The sequence below is a fragment of the Podarcis gaigeae genome, assembly GCF_964106915.1.
Source record: "Podarcis gaigeae genome assembly, chromosome: 5".
NCBI classification, from domain to species: Eukaryota; Metazoa; Chordata; class Lepidosauria; order Squamata; family Lacertidae; genus Podarcis; species Podarcis gaigeae.
The window spans coordinates 58,430,762-58,454,849 of record NC_139681.1 but is presented as its reverse complement, the minus strand read 5'-3'; the positions used below and the strand labels follow the sequence as shown (position 1 = coordinate 58,454,849).

General features: G+C 44.3%; 1 protein-coding gene across 1 annotated transcript; it reads left to right on the top strand.

Annotated features, from left to right (window-relative positions):
- The first annotated feature begins 962 nt into the window (after nt 1–962).
- Nucleotides 963–7,873, top strand: NPM3 (nucleophosmin/nucleoplasmin 3). The gene is made up of 7 exons (XM_083738083.1): nt 963–1,525; nt 3,410–3,495; nt 3,946–4,065; nt 4,843–4,936; nt 5,886–6,034; nt 6,843–7,214; nt 7,359–7,873. The coding sequence occupies exons 1-5, from the start codon at nt 1,450–1,452 to the stop codon at nt 6,014–6,016; spliced, it is 507 nt and encodes a 168-aa protein (XP_083594209.1). The 5' UTR covers nt 963–1,449; the 3' UTR covers nt 6,017–6,034; nt 6,843–7,214; nt 7,359–7,873.
- The last annotated feature ends 16,215 nt before the right edge of the window (nt 7,874–24,088 follow it).

Here is a 24,088-nt window from a genome sequence, read left to right as displayed (position 1 = left end):
ATCCCTGGTCTAGAGTGTATATCTGCTCCAGCAGCAAAGCATCTTGAAGATGGCTCAAAGCAGATGAAACTACTATTTTGCTGCATTCACACATTGCGAAAAGCATGATTCTAATACAAACTCATGATCACTTGCAATTTAAAGCTGGTGAGAGAAGCGAATTCTGGAGAAGCTGCCCTGTAGGTAGGTTAAGCCCAACCATTTCCAACACCCCTTAGTGTAAACGGCAAAGGACTCAGACCCTCCTTTCTCTGCTTTCTCCGAATTCAACGGGAGCAGCCACGCTCGGCAAGGGAGTCTCCGACTTCAGAGAACAGCGGGGCCCTTACTAAGCAGGTGGAGCAGCTTCAGTTTTCCTGGGCAAATCCTGAGTTCCAGGAATAATTGGAAATGTAGGAAAACTGCCTCATCCCTAAGTCCAAGCGCTGCTGCTACCCAGTGCCGGATTTACGTATAAGCTAAACAAGCTATAGCTTAGGGTCCCACTCTCTTGGAAGCTCCCAAAAAATTTTAAGGGGGGGGGAACTGTTTGTACATTTCCAAAATATAAGATAAAAAACAAATAAAATAAAACCTACATATAGCAACAGTGTTTTGTGTTGTGTAGGCTCCTATGATGATAACGAGCCCCACCTGCTAACCTGCTCCCTAAAATATCACTGGTTTGCTCATTTCTATATACAGGGTGCCTACATTCTGCATGTGCAAATGGCTTTAGATACCTTTTAGGTCCATAAATTACCATATAGCATATATTTGACACAAAAAAACAGCGACAATTTGTTGCTGGCAAAGGACAGCTGGACATATAAAGGGCCCCATTACCTTCAGTAGCTTAGGGCCTCATCAAACCTAAATCCGGCCCTGCTGCTACCCGTCTAGCGCAGGCACGGCGACAGCGGCTCTCCTGCAGGTCGTTCCCAGCCGCAGCTGGAGACACGACTGCAGGAGGAGGCTGGACCCAGGACCGCGTGCGTCGCATACCGCGTGCGTCGTCCACGGCGGCCACGACTCCACTTTTGGCCAGCTGGAGTGCTCACCCACTGATATGCTATTGCATGCCCGGGGAACCAGGGCGCCCCAGAGCGATCCCTCTCTCTCTTTCTCCCACCCTCCCGCGCCACCTAAGACTCCGCATTTCGTATCGGATCCTTGCATGATCCTTGCACGAACAGCGCCGTCTCTCCTTCCGGGAGGAAAGCAACGAAAGCAAAACCGCTCTCTGGAAAAAGAGACTTTTCTAAGAAGGCGCAGATAAAATTTCCCCAGAACAAACGCGATCACCCACCTCGCCCGCCTCCCTCGGAGGGGCCGCCTACCTCGCCCGCCTATTGGAGGAGGGATCCACGTTGCCGGTGGGGCGGCCTTAGCCAAGCCGGGCTAGTCGGTGGTTCCGCTGCGCGAGCGTCTTCCTGCCTCGTCCTGCCTCGCTCTCTTTCGGCGCAAGCCATGGCCTCTCTGGTGGATCTGGAGTGCATCGCGGATGGAGTCAAGGCGCGGGTTTGCACCAGCAGCTTCTTGTTCCGTGAGTTGAAGGAGGGCTGGCCTGTCCTTGCCTGGAAAGAGAGGAAACGGGGATAGGCGGGCATGTAGGTAGAGGGGGGGGGGGAACGGGGCCCTTTGGGGCAAAACAGGAAAAGGCATTTGGGGATGTTCAGAGGGACCTCCTACTGGGATCTGGGTTGTTTAGACTTGACCCTTAATGGGATTTGTTTGAACTGAGTCTCTATATGATCAAGGCCCGGAAGCACGTGGCGTGGCGACTCTAAGTTCTCCCGGTGCCGCGTGTGCCTCTTAAAGCCCCAGATGCGCCCACGTGGCTTGCTTGGCTAGTTACATTGGAGGAGCAGGAGGGGTATTTCCCACCGAAAATGCATTAGATCTTTCGTACTGTAAGATCTGCCTATGTTGTAATCAGACGAGCGGCGAATATTTCTTGACCCTAGAACAGCAGGTCGGTGCACGTGGGTTTTGGAGTCCACGTGCATCGCTGAGCCTCGTGAGACTTGCTTCGGCCCTCGGGTACATAGAATCAGACTACTGTATAAATAATGTTTCTGGGCCCTTCTAGTTTACGTCTGGAACATAGCACAGTGGATTATATCCTTCAGCGGCAGTCCAGCAAATGAAACCGTTAGAAATATAAATTCTGTGTACATGCAGTATGAGATCTCGTAGCTATATTAATGACAGCAATAAAAGTTTTTGTTAGAAAACTGAAACTAATTATTGCATTTGAAAATTGTTTAAAAAGATTCTGGGGACATTCTGATTAATTTCAAAAACGCATTCAAGAAAGGGAAGATTTTAAAAGTGTGAATGGTAAATAAGAATACTTTGTAAAGAGTGGATTTGTTTCCAAATGGTCAAACGCCGTCTTGCAGTGGCACAACTGCTTTTGCAATAGTGAAAAATACCTCTTAGCTTGAATCACACACCTTATCCTCATCCCCACCTTATTTTATTTACAGTATCAGTTTGGTACTAGGGTCCAACAAAACCCTGACGAATGTTAATTGTAATGTTAATTTAATTTCTTCATTGGTCAATCAGGAATAGCTGGAGGGAGGGAAGTGAAACAAGGACATGCACAAAATGCCCAGATGAAATATTGAACTCATAGTAAATAATGGAAGGTAACTAATGTTCCCCCCACTCAAACAAAGGACATTACAAAGAAGAAGGCGGTGCTATAAATGTGCACAATTAAAATGTTAACTTCTGTGTTAAGGTAAAGCAAGCAGAGAGCAGAATTGTCGTCCCCAGGAGAAAAAATCACTGCATTTTGTCCACTCAGGAATATCTTCCCCACCCACCCCTCAAAAACAGGAAGACTATTTAGTGCTCTAGAAGTATAAACAAAACAAAAAATGAATTTAAGGTAGAATTCCAAGTTATTTTGCTTGCCCTCTTTTGAGAAATTGCTGAGGATAGGGACCCAGTGAGCTTATGTATTTGGTAGCTTCACTTTCCCATTCATTTCTACAAGAATAAATTGAGTACAGTGGTACCTCGGGTTAAGTACTTAATTCGTTCCGGAGGTCTGTACTTAACCAGAAACTGTTCTTAACCTGAAGCACCACTTGAGCTAATGGGGCCTCCTGTTGCCGCTGCGCCACCGGAGCACGATTTCTGTCCTCATCCTGAAGCAAAGTTCTTAACCTGAGGTAATATTTCTGGGTTAGCGGAGTCTGTGACCTGAAGCGTATGTAACCAGAGGTACAACTGTACCTAACAGCTTAAAGTGAGAAGCATGTGAAGAAAACGCCATTCTAAAAGTTTTATAAATGTTTCAAATAGTTGGCTTGAAAGAGTTAAGAAGGAAGTTGTTCAGTTCCTTGCAAATCTGCTGCTTTTAGAAAATTGACTTATCAGTTGCAATATTTGTTTCTCTTTCTCCCCACCCCAGGATGTGAGCTGAACAGCAGTACCCGATCCTACACTTTTAAAGTGTCTGATGAAGATGACTCTGATCATATCTTGGCTCTGAATATGGTGAGAGAGGTTACATCCTTAGCTTGGAAAACCAGGACCCAGACCTGTTAGCATGACCTAGTATTTGAGAACTCAGCTAGTAGCCTGAGGTGACCAGGAGTTCTACATAAGCAAATCCCTCTTCAGATACTAGGCACCACTTGGTTTCTTTGCTAGTTACCTGGAAGAATGAGCCTCAAACCAGGAGAAATCTTAAGTTTGCCCAGTCTTGTGCTGTGAGTTGGCTATTGGACTTCTATGCTCCTGTTTTTGAAGAGGGACCTAAAGTTCCCCAGAAGGCCTTTGGGTAGAGGTTATGCTTTTTTTCTCTTCTGGTTGCATGTGTTAATGGATGGTCTCAAGCTCCTAGCTTCTTGTTCTTCTTGGGGAGGGGGGTATTATCTCTTTGGTAAGTATTGCTGAATATTTTGGTTTTTACCCTTCTTTCCACTTTGTCCTTCCATCTTCAAGATTTGCCTGTCGGAAGGTGCCACGGATGAGTGCAATATTGTGGAGTTTGTGGGACACGACTATCAGGACCAGGAGATTGTGGTGCCAGTGGCCAACCTAAAGTTGTCATGCCAGCCTTCGGTAAAAAAAACTTGTTGGGTGCATGGGCAATGTGGGAGGTGGGCATATGGTGGCTACAAGGTCTGAAAGGGCTAACAGGAAGACATGGTGAGGGTGGGGGAGAGGGCTGGGTTTGCAAGACCTGAGATCTTTGTCATGGAGCAGGCTCCTTTAGGTCAGTTCAAATGTGTGGTTTGATGCAGTGTTTTTAGTGTGACCTGAAGTTCAGCAAGAACTTAATTTGTTCTGGTTGTTAGTAATAATAATAAATTTTTATTTGTACCCTGGCCAGAGCTGGGCTCTGGGCAGCTAACATCATAAAACTAACACGGTATACAAAGAACATAAAAACAAAAAAGGCAATCAGTTAATTAAACTACATCTTAAAATTAGTTCAGAGCAGATTAAAATCTGGACAGATGGCAGTCCACGGGTAAAATTGAGAGTGGTTAATATTCTCCAAGGCCAACTGTTACCACTGTTCTTATAAAGGACCTGTGAGCGGGCTAGGAGGCCTCTTTAATGCTTGTTCTTACACAGAAAAGAATCAGACTGAACCCCGATGAAAGGCCTGGGGGAACAGCTCTATCTTGCAGGCCCTGCGGAAAGATGTCAAATCTCGTTGAGCTGTGTGTGAGAATTTCATGGCTTGGATAATAGAAAATAGACTTGCTAGTGCCCTGGCTCTGTAGCTCAGAAACAATAGGGAAAGAAGAAAGCTCAGAGTCTGGTTGCTCTAAATGGGATCTGGAGACATTCCTTCCTCCATCACGCCTGCCTCTCTTTCTCCTTTCTCAGTTGTGTTTGGAAGATTTTGAGCTCCAACCCCCGGTGACGTTCCGCCTGCGCTCAGGATCTGGCCCTGTCCACCTTGCAGGACAACACCAAATCTGTAAGGAGGCTGGATTGGGATTTGGGGAGCTACTGAGAGCAAAGGGGGTTCCTAGAAATTAAGAGAAGAGAAGTGGGTGTTCTCTCTTAGGGAGGGATGTGCTGTGACAGACTCTTCCATCCATTTTGGGCCTGTGGGCACATTGCAGAATTTGAGGAACTGTTGTGGCCACTGCCACAAAATGGCTGCCACAGGTAAAAGACAAGAAACAGGATACAAGGCGGAGGCTGGGTGTGAGCCACACAAGCCGAACCACATACTTGAAAATCCCCCTCCCTGAAGGAAAATTGGCTACACTTGGGTACAAAAACTGTCCCCATCAAATACATACGTGATGCTTTCTCCCAGTTTGCAGTACTGGGTCTCCCTTTTGCTCCCTACTCTTTACTTTTTAAAAAGGTGGTTTGGTTGGTCACACTGAAAAGCAAAGCCCCAGCTCCATCTGCCCTGTGTCCCTCCTTCCCTTGTCTTAGAGTGGGGTAAAGAAGCTGAAACTTGCCTTCCTGTGATTAAACCAGCAGCAACAACCATAGGAGAGCCAGGGCACCTTGGAAGGCACTGCTGAGGTGTCTTGAGGCATGGGGGGACACTTTAAAACAGGCTACTTGGAGGAATGTTATTTATATAGTCAAAAGCACCTAATGTGTGGCGTTGCTCAGTGGTGCGCTCTGTTCAGAGTTGCATGTAGGTTGCTCGTCCTCCAAGTGAGGAGGACCTGGACACACATCTCATGGGCAGGTGTGCATGATGGAATGGTACCTAGCCCTTCTTTGAAGCATAAAGCAGAGAGCTGGGGAATGTTGTGTGAATGCTTTGGCATGCACAGGTAATTCACTGCTTGAGACGCTCTTAGGAATGGGGTGACGTTGGCAAGCAATGGTGAGAGGAGGGGCTGGGGGCATTTCCCCAGGTCATACTGCAAAGTAACAGTTCCAGCTGCTTCTCTCAGTTCACAAAAAGGACCTCTCAGATGATGAGCTTAGTGAAGATGAGGATTTTAGTGAGGAGGACGAGTCCATGGAAGAGGAGGAAGGGGAGCTACCTCCTATCAAGCAAGCGAAGAAGCAACACAGATCTTAGCCTGACATCTCCCTGAAGGTACGTGTTTGTGGAGGGGTTGGGCAGCTGAGAAACGAGGACAAATGCCCCCAATCTGGTGCTCTCCAGATCTTATTGGGAAAAAACTCTGTGACCGTTGGCTGTGCTGCTTGGCACAGCAGGTTGAAAAGGAGGTCCACCTGGGCCATTGCAGTGCTAAGATTGGGGAAGTGACATCGTCAGCTGTTTTTGCTCTACTTTGGTGTTCTTCCAGCTACAAGAGCTGACTCTGTGACAGCGGCCATGCCACCAGAATTGCTTTTTAATATAACCGGCCCTATCAGCCCTACACTGTCGCCCATTTTCTGGCCTTGGGAAGAAATAGAGCCATAGTGATAAAGGAATCTGCTGTATGCAGAGTCCAGACAGCTCAATATTCCCTCTCTTTTGTATTTATACCCCACCAAAGAGCTCAGAGTCACCACATACTTTTATTCTCACAACCACCTGGGAGGTAGAATAGGCAGAGAGTGAATGGCTGGCCAAAGGTCACGCAGTGAACTTCATGGCCAAGTGGGGATTTGAACCCTGCTCTCCAAGGTCCAGCAATCAAACCGCTACAGTGATTGGCAGCAGCTGTGCAGGGGTTCAGAAGGAGGACATTTGCTGCCATACCTGGAGATGATGGGAATTGAACTTTGGGCCTTCTGCACACAGAGGAAATGCTCTCTTATCACTGAGCAGTTGGCTTTCTCCATTGCATGTGGCTAGCTGTGGTGAAGAAGGCTTAGTGGTTCACCCCTTTTTGTGTGCAGGGTGCCTAGAAGCTTACACCACCACACATAATTGAACTTTTTCTTCCTGCCAGGTGCGGCTGGTTTTCTTCTTCCTAAAACGCAGTGCTACTAGTCTGCAGCTGAACTTCTTGAAAACCTTTCTTATATTTTCTATACGAATCTGATGGCTGACACAAGTAACTGGTGCTACTGACTACGTGGGGGAATAGCCTGCTGTTTGGCAAATCTCTGAAGACTCCTCAAACACATTTCCCCCCTGAGAAAACTGGTTCCTGTTGTGCCTTCTGGTCAGATTTTTTCGGTACTTCGAAAGGTGCCCAAACATACTGCTGCTGTTGATGTGTGTTAGGTTGTTTTCTCTGCAGGTGAGGCAATCAAGAGAGGGGTGCAAGTTTTATGTTCCCTATGCATTTTACATCTTTTCAACAGACATGTTCCCTAAGGCAGTGTTTCCCAACCTTGTGCCTCCAGATGTTTTTGGCCTACAACTCCCATCATCCCTGACCACTGGTCTTGCTAGCTAGGGATGATGGGAGTTGTAGGCCAAAAACATCTGGAGGCACAAGGTTGGGAAACACTGCCCTAAGGAATGAGTAATACCTGTGGAATGTAAGGTGGTGTCTGTGGTTGGTTTGTTCGCTTCAAAAAGCAATAAAAAGATTTTAAAAGAAATAAAATAAATTAGTTACCTGCTGAGCCTCCTTCTCTTGAAGCTTGTGTGCCTTAGCTCTTGGTTTTGGAGTGCCCAAACAGATTAATGCAGGGTTTAGTTTCTGAGGGGAAAACCAGATCTTATTTTTAATCAAATTTTAAAACCATATATGTATTCATTCATATTATATTAGCCACATTCTAAATGCCATTATTGTAGAGAGTTTTTAAAAGGATTGCTTCCAACTGAACTCCATGCCAGAGAGAAGGAATAGAACCTGTGTTATGTTCCTGTTGTTTCGTCTCATCCTTTATATGTCAAGAGCTGTGAGTGAATTAGTAATAAGGCATGGATCATAACTGCATTTGAGACTTGTAGACATAGTTGTTTTCACATTGTGCCATCTCTTCTAACAAGTTTTGCTTTTTTGGAATAAATGTGTTTGCAATATGTGGACTACTCTGAACTTTTTTTCTTGGTGGGAAGTGTGGAATCGAGAGCCATGGAGCCCCATGATGCTCACTTTCCAGCTACAGGATTTTATCTTCTCCTCTTGAAATACATTATAAGTATGAAAGGATTTCTTGCTGTTTCCCAGAAGTGGCTTCACACGGGATCTCTCCCTCAGCTTGTCTGGCGGAGTAACATATAAGTGACTTTGAGCACAAATCTTGGCATTGCCACTTTGCCTGATTTAAAGATCTGGGAGCTTGCTTTTCTTCAATTTAAATAGCTGATAGTTTTTACATTAAAACAAGTCAGTAGAATTGATAAAAGAATTGTAGACACGTCAGTAATGGCCAAGAAATACACAATTAGTATGCACGTTTTAAGCAAGTAGCACTACTAAAGACTATAGTTCTGCACCCCTAATCTAGGAGTAATGGGAATTCCTTTGAAGGAGACATAGCATTGCCGTGTAAAAAATACAAATGTCTTAGCACTATTATTTCCATGACTAAAGATGAGCACCTAGTTTCCCAATACTATACTTCACTACAAAATCTATATTACTTGATTGAAATATAATTGCCTGGTTCATTCATAACACCAAGCCATGGTTTGTTTAAAAAACTGCAGGTTCTCCCATACATGATCGAACCATGGCTTGTTTCTTCAAAGTTGGGTTTGCTTTCCAGCTGCTTTTGCCTTGTGCCTTTGTAGCTTGGTGAGTATCTGGGGGTCGAATGACCAAGCAAGCAGAGGTTAAAAGAACTGTAGGTTCACATAGACAGAATTAACTATGTAGTGAAAGAAATTACTGTTAGCTCTGTGCTCTCTTAGGTCAAGTCTAAATATTTGTTAATACATGGCATGTATGGCCCCACTCAGTTGCAGGTCTAGTCAGGGGTAGAGGGTGCACAATCTTTAGTGGGAAGGCAGCGTGGTAGTAGGGAAGTTTATCTCTCCCCCCCCCCCCATGCAGCTGGTACAACCACTCTGCAAGTGCAGTTAACAGCCTTGGGAGAAAAGTCCCCATAGGTGCCACTGAGGATGTGGCAACATAGGGAGCTACTGGGCTATACAAAGTCAAGACAATTGGTGCATCTTGCTCAGCACTGTCAACACTGACTGGCAGCAGCTCTCCAGGGTTTCAATATTTCCCAGTTGTACATTTTGAAAATCGGACATTTTGCAAGCAAAAGCATGCACTCTACCACTGAGCTATGGCTTTTTCTGGAACCTTCCCCTAAAGTTATTAGCCGATACCTGTTCTGACACCGGTGGGTAAGTGAAGAGGTAACCTTCCCTTCTCCAAGTCCTCCTTCCCAATAAGAATCTCCCATATCTAAAACTAGATACACATTCATATCCTGCAAATGTCAAGTTTCACTCCTAAGTATTAACGATTCCAATATTTGGAGAAATTTTGCAAGAGGCAATATGGCTTATCCACCGACAGAATATGATTCTTGAAGGCTAGTTAGGGACTCCCTGAAGTAGTGATGGTTGAATGTTATATCACATTCCCTTCCTGCTATAAGTACCTACAGCACATGGCACACCTTAGCTGCCTATCTCTAGAACGGATTTTGGGCCTGCAGTAAAGAGGCTGAGAAAAACCTTCAGGTATGAGCTTGTTTTTGTTCAAAATTTATCTCTCAGAGTGGCTGAAGCAACCGGCCTTTCTCTTTTCTTTTAAGGGAATGGGGATTTTCCTACCTGCAAATGAGAAGAGCCCCCATCCCAGTACGGTTCCTGCAAAAGGCTTGACTAGTTAGTGGTTAACAGCTGTAGGACTTCCATGAAACAACAGGCTATGTAGCCACAAGATGGCAGACTTGCCATCATGATTGGTGCCTAGAGCTTTCCTTAGCCTGCTTTGCTACAGTGAAGAAATGGTTTTGTTTTCACATTTTCGTTGGAAGGCCCTAGATCATAATATAGTAATGGCACAAGTTTGCATCCAACTAAGTTTTGCTCAGGCTAGGCCTATTGAAGTTAATGGACCTAATGTCAACGAGCCTACTCTTGAGTAGAACTGATACTAGATACTAAAGACTCATCTGAAGGAACAAAAAAAAATCCTTCCAGTAGCACCTTAAAGACCAACTAAGTTAGTTCTTGGTATGAGCTTTCGTGTGCATGCACACTTCTTCAGATACACAAAATTTATCTGTGTATCTGAAGAAGTGTGCATGCACACGAAAGCTCATACCAAGAACTAACTAACTTGGTCTTTAAGGTGCTACTGGAAGGATTTTTTTTTTGTTTTGACTATGGCAGACCAACACGGCTACCTATCTGTCATCTGAAGAAGTGTGCATGCACACGAAAGCTCATACCAATAATAAACTTAGTTGGTCTCTAAGGTGCTACTGGAAGAAATTATTTTATTTTATTTTTGTTTCGACTACGGCAGACCAACACAGCTTTTGTTGTTGTTGTTGTTTAGTCATTTAGTCGTGTCCGACTCTTCGTGACCCCATGGACCAGAGCACGCCAGGCATTTCTGTCTTCCACTGCCTCCTGCAGTTTAGTCAAACTCATGCTGGTAGCTTCGAGAACACTATCCAACCATCTCGTCCTCTGTTGTCCCCTTCTCCTTGTGCCCTCCATCTTTCCCAACATCAGGGTCTTTTCCAGGGAGCCTTCTCTTCTCATGAGGTGGCCAAAGTATTGGAGTCTCAGCTTCAGGATCTGTCCTTCCAGTGAGCACTCAGGACTGATTTCCTTCAGAATGGAGAGGTTGGATCTTCTTGCAGTCCATGGGACTCTCAAGAGTCTCCTCCAGCACCATAATTCAAAAGCATCAATTCTTCGGCGATCAGCCTTCTTTATGGTCCAGCTTTCACTTCCATACATCACTACTGGGAAAACCATAGCTTTTACTATACGGACCTTTGTTGGCAAGGTGATGTCTCTGCTTTTTAAGACGCTGTCTAGGTTTGCCATCGCCTTCCTCCCAAGAAGCAGGCGTCTTTTAATTTTGTGGCTGCTGTCACCATCTGCAGTGATCATGGAGCCCAAGAAAGTAAAATCTCTCACTGCCTCCGCAAGACGAAGAGAATCGCGGAACGGATTCTTTTTGTCTTGCGAGGCACCACTGTATAATCAATCTGATTTTGATGTTGCCCATCTGGTGATGTCCATGTGTAGAATCGTCTCCTGTGCTGTTGGAAAAGAGTGTTATGACCAGCTTGTTCTCTTGTCAGCTTGTTCTCTTGACAGAACTCTATTGTTCTCTTGACAGAACTCAACACAGCTACCTACCTGTAACTAAGGTCTTAAGGGTTTGTGTGGGGAGAAAGAGGAACCCCCATGCTTCCTAGACTGTCTTTCTGATATAACCTGGGCTGACCTTTCCTCAAATGCTAGACTGACACTCTCAGGGTGTCTGACCTCACTTCCTGCTTATCTCACTTTTTTGTACCATTGTGGGAGAGAATGCATCTTTCCTGTGTCTCTCTCCTTCATTGGCTCTTTGCACATTCACCTTAGTTAGCTAAAACTAGGATATTTCCTATCCATCATGTATTTTCTATGATAAACAGCTTTGGTATTTCCCCTATTCAAAGTATCCATGTGATTGCATCAAGGGTAAGGCGTGATCCTTCAAGCAGTGCACAGTTCAGCTTTTGCTGATGCATTTAAAACTCCAAATGCCATCAGGGTACAGTTCACAGATCCACTAAGCCAGCCTTCGCCAATCTAGTGTCCTTCCAACCTTTTGGCCTGTGGCTGTGCTGACTGGGTCTGATGGGAGTTGTAGTCCAAAACATCTGGAAGGCACTAGGTTGGTGAAAGCTGTGCTAGGGCATAGCATTAGTATAGAACTGGTGCGATATTATAAAGAACACAAAGTTGCATTAAATGAACCCTGGAGAAGTTCGCTGCAGAATCTGAATCCTTCATGGTTCTAACCCATAGTCGTATAGGGAGATTTGTCAAATGCTCCTGTGAAACGTTTTTTGAAGAGTTGCAAGGATTTGAATGTTCATCCTTTCTTCTGCCTGCCTTCTGGGCACGTTTGATATCTTTTAAAGCTGCTTTTGGTGTCTCCGCTTTGAAGCATCATTTAGTAATATCCCACTGGGCTGCATGTGGTGTATCTTATGTCGTGGGTTAAAACTAGAGAATGGCTTTGCACAGACCAGAACAATGAGACATATACCCCCAACTGCTTTTCAGTTAATATCCAGTTCCCAGTGATTAACAAGGGTGCCTGGATTATTACAGAATGCTGTAGTCCACTCTTTGGGATTTTGCTCTGTTTTGCGTGGCAATGTGTTCAGCAACAGAATGAGCGTCTTCACCACTTTCACCAAGATGTCAACGCCCTGCTTCTTCTTAAATATTGCCACCCATATCAGAAGCAGCTCTCCAGAGATCAGCATGACTCTGTTAACATCACCAGGCATTGCATTAGCTCTTTGTGCTGTAGTATTTCCACTAGGAGCACGTACCAAGCTACCTACACTCACTCATGAAACACTGACTTAGGTTCTCTTTTCCCTAGGTTTCTTTAGTTTCACTAAAAGCAAGAGAGAGCACCATTTACGCCTTGCCCCTTTCAGCCTGGCGAAAACAAACTAACAGCCCCCTTGCCTTGGAAAAGCTTATCAAAAGCAAGCTCTCCTTCCCCTAGGACTTCCTTTTCATTTGCACAAAGTATTTGAATCTGTTTTGATAGCATCATCTCCAGAGGGGGACCGATTGCCCTATCCTGACCCTCTAATCCTATTCTTTCCCCTTAGACACAGACTCTGTGTGTGTGCGGGCCCCCAGTTCTCTCCCACACACACCTTATGACAGTCTCAAAACTGATGCTGTAATCCACAAGGATTAAGGACTACCTCTTCTCTTCTGAAGACTTCAGAAACTGCTGGAGGGAAAGGGTGTGCATGGGCATATATAGTGGTGTGCCAAGAAGCTTGCAACCCCAATACACTGCAGCGGAACTTGGCTAGTTTAATACATACAGCTTTCAATGCTGTAATGGACCCTAGCAATTTTCAGACAAGACAAACACACAGTGTTGCAGTGACCACAGGTAAGATGCTACAAGTCCCAGGTGGCATGAGACCCAGTTAGCATGGCTGGTGGTGGTGAAGAATGACAGTTCAGGTCCAGCCATATCTGAAGAGCGCCAGGTTAGGGAAGGATGCTTCTGATTAGCATAGCATTTTAAAGGACTCTGCCAAGGTGGTCCCACAATTTTTAAAGGGTCTGTAACCCCGGCATCCTGAAAGATGAGAAGTGGCATTCTGAAGTCGTAGTGCAGGGATGGAGGTGGGAATGTAGAAATTTCAGTGGGGTCCTGTGCAATGCCAAAATTCTGCATGCCTATACCTCTCGCGCTCAGTTGTAAATCATAGTTGTGGAGCCGCTGAGGGGCACTACCAAATCAATAGGATAAGCCAAAACAACTCACATTTCATGGACTCAGTACTGCAGAGATCCTTTTCCTCACAGCCCTCTCCTTTCAAAAACAAATAAAAACAGAGGCTAGCCAGCCTTTGTTGAAATGGGGCTGTATTTGGATGCTTCGGAAACCTTAACTGCCCCACCTAAACACACACACACACCAAGTACACTGAGCATTTCCCCCACTTTGATGTAAGGACATCCAGGTAAGGACTATGAACTGGGGTGGGGCAGCAGGATATTTCTCGCAGAAGCAATATCATCTCAAGGTGAGGATGTCAAGAGTGCAACCCCAGTGTTTTGCCAACTCTCAGGGTCAGTAGTTCAGCCATCGCCGAGGCAAGAGGCCCTGAAAGCCATGTGGTAAAGGTTGCTTAGGCCTACTGGTAAGTAAACAAACAGGTCTAAAATTACAGCATCCTGCACTCTGAAGTTTGCCCGAGCCACCCTCAGATCCAGATTTGATGACATACCCATACCCAAACACTGTCACCTCTGTGAAGCAAACGCGTGGAGGGTCTCCGGTTGCTTTAGATGGGGCTGATTCTGTGAGATGGATTTAAATTGCTTTCAGAAGCCCGTGCCCCAAAAGTGTATCTAAGCCAGTGCCAGGCTGTGTTGGAATGGGTGTGGAGGAGCTGATAACATAGTCATTCATTCATCTTGCTATTTTATCCCGTACAGTGGTATCTTAGGTTAAGAACTTAATTTGTTCCGGAGGTCCGTTCTTAACCTGAAACTGTTCTTAACCTGAGGTACCACTTTAGCTAATGGGGCCTCCCACTGCTGCCTCTGCGCCACCGCTGCACGATTTCTGTTCTCATCCTGAAGCAAAGTTCTTAACCCGAGGTACTATTTCTGGGTTAGCGGAGTCTGTAACCTGAAGCAAATGTAACCCGAGGTACCACTGTAATTGCTCCAGGATCCTTGTGGGGGGTGGGGGGCAGCGGGGGGGTGAAAGCAGGAAGCATCAGGGAAATGCATCAAAAAGTGCGGGATGAACAAATTATCAATGAGAAGATGTATAAGCTCCCTGGAAGCAAATGAGATCAGATGCTCAATAAAATCCAGATATGAGCTAACCTCTGTGTGAGCTTTGTGCAAGCAAATCAGGATGAAAGTTCAATTAATAGATGGAGTGGAGGAGCCCTTGGGCTGTAACTGGAGGGCAGGGGACTCTCTTTCTTTTCCTCTGGATACCAGGAATTGCAGGTGGGCAGAGTGCTGTTGTGCTCAGATCCTGCTTGCAGGCTTCCCGCAGGCATCTGGTCGGCCACTGCAAGAACAGGCCACTGCTGGACTAGATGGGATATTGGCCTGATCCAGCAGGGTTGTAACGTTCTTTTTAGTAATTTGTAAACCACTCCAGGAGCCTTATTTTATTTCTGTCTGAAGAGCATCCAAATTAAAGATTTTTTTAATTAAATGGTGCAATTAAATGATTATTTAATTCCTTAAATAAACACGCCATAGGGTGCCGTCTCCCTTGCTCAGTGCTGCTACGTCCCACCCCTCTGTCATGATACTTTGTGTTAGGATAGTTCACCTGCACCCGTCACCTTGCCTTTACAACACAGAATGGGGAGGGGGAGAGAGAGAGAGAGACAGCAAGGCGCTTCTGCTGATGCCTTACCTGGGAATTGCAGCTTTTGTGTTCAGCTACTGATCATCAAAGAGGGCAAGCAAGGCCTACTCCCATGCATGGCTGCTGATGCCCCTAGGCCACGTTTGTGCTGTGGGTATAAACAACAAAATCATTCCCATGGAACCTGCCCTGGAAAGCTGGGTTAGGGAGCCCTCTAAGCCTGGGAGAGAGGGGATGTTAATTGGGTCTCACAGTCTCGCCTGGGGCAAGCGAGAGTCACCCAGCTGTGGCAAAGGTGTTGTTGTCACTCTAAGGCTGCATTAATATGGGTCCCCTTTGCAGAGATGTGCTGTGAACTCTGTTGTTCTCATTGGCCAAGTGCCATTGGGGGCTGAAGGACCTTCCTTGCTTAAGGTATAAATCTGCTGAGACCTTCCATTGCCACACCTTCCAGCTTTTCATGGGACTGAGGTATAGGCAGGGAGGGAGGGAAGGGAGAACAAGGATGCAACATTGGGATGGCTTTTGACCATCTATCTCCCTGAGAGCTTTGAGCATGTGGATTTGGGGGCTAGGTTGAGCGGCTGTAATTCCTTGTTTGCCAACTACCACCCTTCCCTCCCAATTAGGAAAGTAGGAGGATAGACACCTGCCTATAAAATTGCATTGATCTGGGCCAAGACTGAAACTCATCTAATCAGAACTTTCACTGTTGTCTCTCCAAGTTTCTTAGTTTAGCAGTGGGAATGGGAAGATGCAGTGGTTTACCAGAGCACATAGTGGGTGATTATCCCCTCCACGAACTGTTTTCAAAGCAGTTTTATTAATTTTGCAGTGCTTTGATTGAGCTTTAATATATCTAGATATATATTGTTACGCACTTGGAGGCCCTGAAACAGTGCAAGCTAGAAAATTAAATAATTCACAGAAAGTTATTTGTGTAACCCAGGATTAACTTGGCTAAAGATGACGTGAAGCCTTCTTGATGCTAACCAGGATTGAAAAGGATTAAACAAAACTGGCAAGGGAGGGGATACACAAATTGTAGCTCAGGCTGTCCATAAATGTCTGTCTGCTTGAAGTGACCCACAGGAGAGGGATCACACTTTAAAGTGCCCTGAAGTTGAGCATCTCCCTTTGCAGTATTAAATCATAGCCAAAAATGTGAAAGTGGGAGAGGGAAGAGAAATCACAGGTATGCTAAAATATTTATTTGGACCTGTTAGTCCTCGCCTTTTTGGAGTGTCCCTGTAATGAGAAAATCCAGATGGAGGCAGGGGAAAGTGTGAGAAGGCAGTGATTTGGACGAGGGTATCATATGGCCTATGAAGAATTAATAGAACCACAGGAAGCTTGCTATCCACATTGAGCAAACAGAAACAGGGTCTGAAATGAATTTGCATTGCATTAGAGTTCCATAGGGCGTGCCTGCAGTGCAGTGGCAGAGTAAATGCTTTGTAGGCAGAAGGTTTCCGGTTCGATCCCTGGCTTCTCCAGTTTAAACAAGCATAGGCCAAGGGCCCCTTTCATGAGTTCTGATATCACAGAATTCATAGAATACAGACAAACATTAGAAGTGGGGAGGAGGAGAAGGGGAAGTCTATATCAGCTGCACGTGGACCAGCTTGGATGTCAAGCATAGGAAAAAGAAGGGGCCACACCCATGTGGGTGGGGAGTAGAGGCAAGGTCTCAAAATGGTGCTCAAAAGTTGAAAGTGTTTTATGGTTTATGGCCAACATCCATTTTGAGATATCATATCCTGAGTGAACCAGCTGTTCCAGAATAATGGAACTGGACTGTCTTAAGTTTTTGTTTTGAAAAGCTTTTCATTTTGTATTAAGTATATAGCTTTTCCATTTTCGCCTGTGTAACATATAATCATGAGACTGCAGCAGGGCTGATGTCAGATGTCAGCATTATTGGGCACATGCCAAGGCCCCCACCAGTTCAGGGCTCCCACTGCTGATTCCCAAAGTATCGCTCTCCTGCTCCTCCTCAACTTCCTCTTTGCTATCAGTGCCTGTTCACCTGCCTGCACCAAGACTGCAGGCAGTGACCAGAGTAAGGAGATGGAGCAGCTTCCTCCATTTCTCTTGCCTTCTCCTTGTGAGCAGTTGTGCAGATTGGGGCCAGACTGGCCAGAGGGTGGTTGATGGTGGCAAGAAGGAGGGGTCTGACTCTGACTCACTAAGGGCAGCTGACCGAAGGGTCCACACTGAATTGTCCTGTGGTCGTTTGCCTTCTTTTATCAGCTGCTGTTCTCACCCAGGCTTTGGTCCTATAGAGAGAGGTTTACAACTCCATGGTTTCTGCCTTGGGGAAAAATCAACAGCTGGAACAGGCACCAGAAACAAGGGTTTGTTCAAAAGCAAAGTTTATCTTGAGGAAGGATGATGCAAGTTAAAACTTAGCTGCGTATGTATGCCGAAAGAGGTGAGCTGTAAGGAAGGAGGGGCTTGGGTGTTTTAAAAAAACAAAGAAAATTGAAATTAAAAAAACACAAACGGATACAAAGCAGCTTTGGATAAATGGAATCCAAAAACAAGACTAAGGAATATGATCGCTGAGCTGGCCAAGGAACATCTCCCGAAAGAAAGAGTAAAACAGAGGTTAAAACAAATGTGGTTTAGTGTCTTCAGACTGCCACCTTGTGGACACAGGTTGGCTTAACGACAAGAGTGGCTTCTGTACATACAGTGTTTGGAAATTTATCTGTTCTGTCAAGGGTCTTCAAATAAGAAGTGCCATGTACAAATAAAGACATAATATGGCAAAGTCTCTCTTGGAAAGATCTTCTGTAAGCAGATCCATTGAGGGGACCAAGAAGCTGGGCATGGTTCCTTGGATACCCCGGCTGAACTTAGCTGGGAGAGAGGAACAGAGTGCGGAATCATTTCTCTTTGCTGAATTGTGTCCCAAGAAAAGCATAGTCCAATTGTGTCAGTTTCTACAAAATGTAGGAAATAAGCATTTGGAACAGTAAAATGTTTACATCTTAGGCAACATAAACTATTTTTTCAGTCTGAGGTTTTAGGTACTTAGGCTACAAATGTTAAAGAAAACAAGACAGGTGGAAGGGATGTTTGTTTAACATCTAGTCTACTTAAGAGTTCAAGTTAATTTTGTATTTGGGTTTGGTTTTTTACTTTTTTGATTATTTTAAATTTGGGCTGTGAGCCACTTTGAGCCTCCAAGATAAAGGAGGCTACAAATTTTCTAGAGAAATAGAAAATAAATAGCAAGGAAAATACAAATAAAGCTAAGATCTCTCTGTGGATTCTTTGTAAGCGGGAAACTCAGTTTCCTCCATTGCTGCTGGGTCCATTTCTTGATCATTTGGGAAATGACTCTTCCTCCTGCTGCTGCTGCTGCCATTCAGAGCTGGTGGCAGCAGGCAGCACTGCCACCACACCATTGGGGTATTTTGCTGCTGCCTCTGCCATCACAAAATGGGAGGTCACTTTAAAGTACCCTACACTGCAGGGGTCCTTGGAGTGTTCTCTCATTTCCCAGCACAGAAGAAAATGGAATGCCTACGCTCCTTCTGGTTATCTAAATGAACAAAGTGTGGCAATAGAAACAAGATTCATCCCCTTCCATGCATCCCTGACTCTGTCAATGTAAATCTTCCATATAAGGCTGTAGGCCACTGGAATTAACTCACTTGCCTTCAGAAGTTTACGATATCTATCATCTATCTATCTATCTATCTATCTATCTATCTATCTATCTATCTATCATCTATCATTTATCTCTGTCATGTGTGTTATAGAAAAACTAAATACTATTAATCACAATAAGTGATATATGCAATAATAGTACTTAGGATTTACATACAGTGGTACCTCAGGTTACATATGCTTCAGGTTACATACGCTTCAGGTTACAGACTTCACTAACCCAGAAATATTACCTCGGGTTAAGAACTTTGCTTCAGGATGAGAACAGAAATCGTGCAGCGGCGGCACGGCAGCAGCAGGAGGCCCCATTAGCTAAAGTGATGCTTCAGGTTAAGAACAGTTTCAGGTTAAGCACGGACCTCCGGAACGAATTAAGTACATAACCAGAGGTACCACTGTAGTTAACTTCCAGTGGTCAAAGTACTTTTTTTACAGTGTCTCAGAAAGAGGGAGGGACACTTTTATTATCCCCATTTGAGGACAGGCGGGGAAAATTTGACACAGGATTTTCCATTCAAGTTTTCCATATATATATATATTTCATCTAGAGAAGGCAAAGAGAAGGTGTGGATGATGTTTTCGGCTTCAACAAAGCGATGTTGAAGAGTGCAGTGCTCTCCTTGGGCGAAGTGTGTACAGTGGTACCTCAGCTTAAGAACTTAATTCGTTCTGGAGGTCCGCTCTCAACCTGAAACTGTTCTTAACCTGAGGTACCACTTTAGCTAATGGGACCTCCCGCTACTGCCACGCCGCCGCACAATTTCTGTTCTCATCCTGAAGCAAAGTTCTTAACCCGAGGTACTATTTCTGGGTTAGCGGAGCCTGTAACCTGAAGCGTATGTAACCTGAAGTGTCTGTAACTCGAGGTACCACTGTCTGTGAATGAGTGAGGCGGGGTGGGGGGGCTTTATCTGTCACTCATGGATCAGGCTGACAGGAGCTGTTTAGGTGGCAAAAAGCCCTGATTGCTGATCTGGGAAAACAAAATAGCAATTGTAATTATGGTCTTTGATAAGATAAGGTCTTGGGTGGGGAAGGGAGTCCTGAGCAATCACTAGCCATTTACACTGAATTAGCAGCTGTCAGTCCATGCTGGTCCCCAGGCTGGGCTGAGAGGGAACATTATTAATGGGATAATTCCTCGGTAAAGCAGAAGGGCTAAGGGTCATCCTGACCACAAGCAGTCTCCTCCTTCCTTCTGGCCCTAGTTACCAACAATAGGAAACTAGATGGACTGTTCATACACTTCTTCTGTGTAGGGGTCATATACCCTTAACTTGATTTTTCACCAGTTCACCCACATCCATGTTGCTGCCTACTGTTCAGTGGTCTCGCCTGCCTGCCTGCTCTCATGAAAGGTAAGTTATCCTCTGCCTTTTAAAACGTGTGAGAAGGTTCTCTCTGTGTCTTGCTCCCTTTAAAGTTTCTTAGGAACAAAGCAAAACTGCCTGAGACCTTTGCTCCATCTAGCTCAGTACTGTCGGCACTGACTGGCAGCAGCTCTCCAGGGTTTCAGGCAGAGGTCTTTCCCAACCCTACCTGAAGATGCAAAAAGCTGATGCTTTTTGAATGCAAAGCTTGTACTCTACCATTGAGCTAGTTTTCTTTTGCCCTGTATTAAGTGCAGGGAACTTCTCTGGTCTGGGGAATTTTATGTTTGAAAGCCAAAGTGGGACACCCATTTTTTCAACTTGCTGGAACAACACAGGGAAATCTGACCTGGAGCAGATGAACTGAAAGTCACCTTAAACACCAAGTGTTGAGGACTGGAGAAAAACTGGATCTTTTAATTTTGGTGTTGTGCAGCTCAGCCCTACTCAGGAGTGGGGGAAAAGGTTTGTGTCTGATCTCACCTTCCCATATTAGATCTCTCCCCCCCCCCGATTCCCACAAAAGAATTGAAAATACAGGTGTCTGCAGTCTGCTAGAGATCTTCCTATTTCTACCTTTCTCTTACTATTTCAGATTAATCACTCTTAAGCTGCTTGTGGTATATTCTCTTCATTTTTTACTTTTATTTTTTCTAACCTGCTGCACAAGCCCATGAGTTGCTTGCAAAGCACTCTCACACACACATATTCTTCTTCTTTGGTGACCACTTGTAGCCAAGTAAGATTGTCTTCCATAAACACAGTTTTAACAATGAGTCTGTAAGTGACTGTGGAGGCCAGTTCTGGATCTACATGTCCTTCCACAGTGGGGACATTGGTTTCGGGCTGGAGTTGATCAATCATTCCTTCCTCTTAGCACATTTCTCCCTTTTGTTCTGAGTTTGAGTGTCCTCAAAGCCCATGACACCTTTGGTAAAGGCTGTTTTCCAATTGGAGAGCTTGCAGGCAAGTGTTTCCCAATTGTTGGTGTTTATACTACATTTTTAAAACCCCTTTCGTTGACCACCAGCATTACGCTTTCCATTTTTAAGTTTGGAATAGAGTAGTTGCTTTGGAAGACGATAATCGGGCATCCACACAACATGACCAGTTCAAAGAAGTTGATGTTGAAGAATCATTGCTTCAACACTGGTGATCTTTGCTTCTTCTAGTACACTGGCATTAGTTTGCCTGTATTCCCAAGTGATGTGTAAAAATTTTTGGAGACACCGTTGACGGAATCTTTCAAGGAGTTGGAGATGGCATTTATAAGTGGTCCATGTTTCACAAGCATACTGAGCTTTGGGCTGCAATCCTTTCTCCACTAAACCTTCTGAGTTTTGTTCTTATTCCTTAACACTTATAAAGTCCTTAAAATTATCTAACTGCTATTCAGATATCAAAAGATAAGATAGTGTCTGCCTGCAGGCTTTCAGTCTGATCCAGGAAAAATTGAGTATGGGGGGAAGGAAAGCAAACACTGGAGCATATACTGATGGGATGGGCCAGGTGAATCTCCCCTTTGCCCCGATATTCACCCTGGAAGGCAGGGAGTGCAGACTCACAGTAGCCCTTGATTTCCTGGCTCATGGATGTGGCAAGTGCATGAGCGAGACTGACACCTAAGTAGGTATGTATAAGATTGTCCTGTTAGTCTCTTGGAAAACGAAAGAGAAGTTCTATTTGCTGCCTTTTCTCACTGCTATGAGTAAACTATGCCCTGTAGGTGTGATTGATGATTCCTTGTACGTATTGCTATTTTTCCAGAAAAAAAGGTACCAGAACTCACCATGAACGCCTCCCTTGCTCTCTCATAATGGCAATGGTGCCCACCTGAGAGGAGCCAGAACTGAGTTCTGGTGAGTTTTGGCTTAAAAAACCCTGTTTGTATGTCCTGAGGAAGCAATTTGCTGCATAAGCAAAGAAAGAAACCATCCCACAGACAAAGCCGTTTAACATTTTTGTTTGCTTACAGCACTGACGCTAACAACAACAAAACATGCTTGAGATGATGCATTGAGTTTGGCTTAGCACAAAATGCCACCAGCCGATAACCTTGGACCCACAATGTATAGTGTCACTCCTTTGGAATGGGTTCTGGAGTGACCATTTCATGGTCCAATCGGTCTACTTACCACATCAAAAGAGTTTTACAAGGATTTGGAATGAAATATAATAAAATGCTATAAAATAAAATCATGCATAAAACCCCCACAAAGGATAAAAAAACAGAATTGCAGCTATAACAACATCTATTTTAGCTAAAAAAAAGCTATTTGAAATAATAAAAAAGAGGCTTGCATCTGCTGCTTGAAAGATGGTAAAAGAAGATACATACAATTCCAAATAGAGATGGGTGAACTTACCCCTTCAGCTACAAATTGTGAAGGGGAATTATTCAAATGGATGTTGTGCCTTCTGTGCTAGGTCAGTCCCTGTCTCTGCCACTGAGTTACCAGCTGACCTGAGTCAGGACATACCATTCATGGCCTGGAGGGGGGGGGGAGTTATTGGGCTGTTTTTGTTTTTATTTATGTATTTTGTGTTTTTGAATTGTGATTTAATTCTGTAACCCCCCTGAGACCTGCGGGAATAGTGTGGTATGCAAATTTTATTTTTTAAAAATGTGTCTGCTCAGGCCATTCCACATTGGGCAAAAGATTCCTGCATTGCAGGGGGTTCGACTAGATGACCCTTGTAGTCCCTTCCAACTTTACAATTCTCTGATTCTAGAGGTACTAATTCAGACAGAAGTTTTCAGATAGTTCAATATATCTAGTGCATCCTGGGCATCTGGCATGTGTAATGTGGCATTGTTTTGCCAGCCTCATGCATCACACCATCCCTGGCTGTTTCCGATTTGTTTCTTCCACATGCCTTTTGCTTGATTGGTTGTTGCATGGTTTCAAATCCAAACTTTTAAACAGCTTGGTTCTTTTGGCACAGAGTAACTAATCTGTTACGGCAAAATCATTTCATGCTCATGTGCACTGCAAATGGGACTTTTTAACTTCCTTCAGAAAGTAAACAGATATATCAAGCGAGATCTGAGCATGTGCAAAGGTGGCAGAGTTTGGGTGCTTAGTCATACGCAGAACATGTGAGCATAGAAAGCATCCGTTAACTTGCAATCAGTCTCAGTTTGAATTATGAAAATGTTTGTTGGATCGAAGTCAGGATTCATGAACTATGAACCTACTGGATCCAACCTACAAATAGAATAATATTGAGTTTTGGTGGCCTCACCAAATCCAAACCTTCTCAGCTTGTTCAAGCAGTAGTCTTACTGGTATGCAATGAAATTAACTCCTAAGTGGAACAGCAGTACTTACTGGGGAAGCTACACATATGTCATAATTTTAGTTTTCAATAAGTATTGCTGTTCCAATTCCCCATTGCATTTTAGACAGACAATTGGTTAAAACTGTCCTGATGGAAACTGGAAACAGAAAGCTAAAAGATTGATATTACATTACAATTATGTATATATCGGTTCTTTTCTTACTATATCCCTGTTGGAAGTGACTGAAACCTATTATGATAATGTTGATAACAAACAACTGGAGTGCAAGGTATCCCTAAATATTTAGGAGAGACAGACAATGGATGGGTCTGATGACCCTGTAGCTTCTCAGGTTTTTATCAGATGTGGCAGTGGAGGCAGTGGAGACAGGATACTGGGTTGAATGGTTTGCATTCACCTGGCAGGAAATATTTCTTTATAATAACTTTGGGCTTGACAAAACTTTCACTTGAGTTTTGTAAACTTTGCAAATGTTGCCTCGAGTTATATTCGTTTAAAAGGAATTTTTTGTTTGATTTAGCAACTAAAAAGTATTATTTTTTAATGGTTTTGGGTTTTTAAATAAAAGAGAACAATAAAACATAACTTCCAAAGCCAAATAAAATAGAATAATTTATCCAAAATAGCCAAGGGTAGCCAAAGCATTCAGATGATTATATACAAACTGAAGAGAGTGCAAGACTGCTATTGACCGAGTGTTGCATTGGTAAAGAGAAAATAACAAAGTATCTGATAGAACTCCAAACTTTTTTCAAAGAGGGCCAGATTTGATGAAGTGAAGGGCCATGAGGGCCGACCAAAGGGCCAAAAAAAGTTGTTGGCCTTTTTTTAGGATTGAGGTTGTTGAGGTTTTTTTT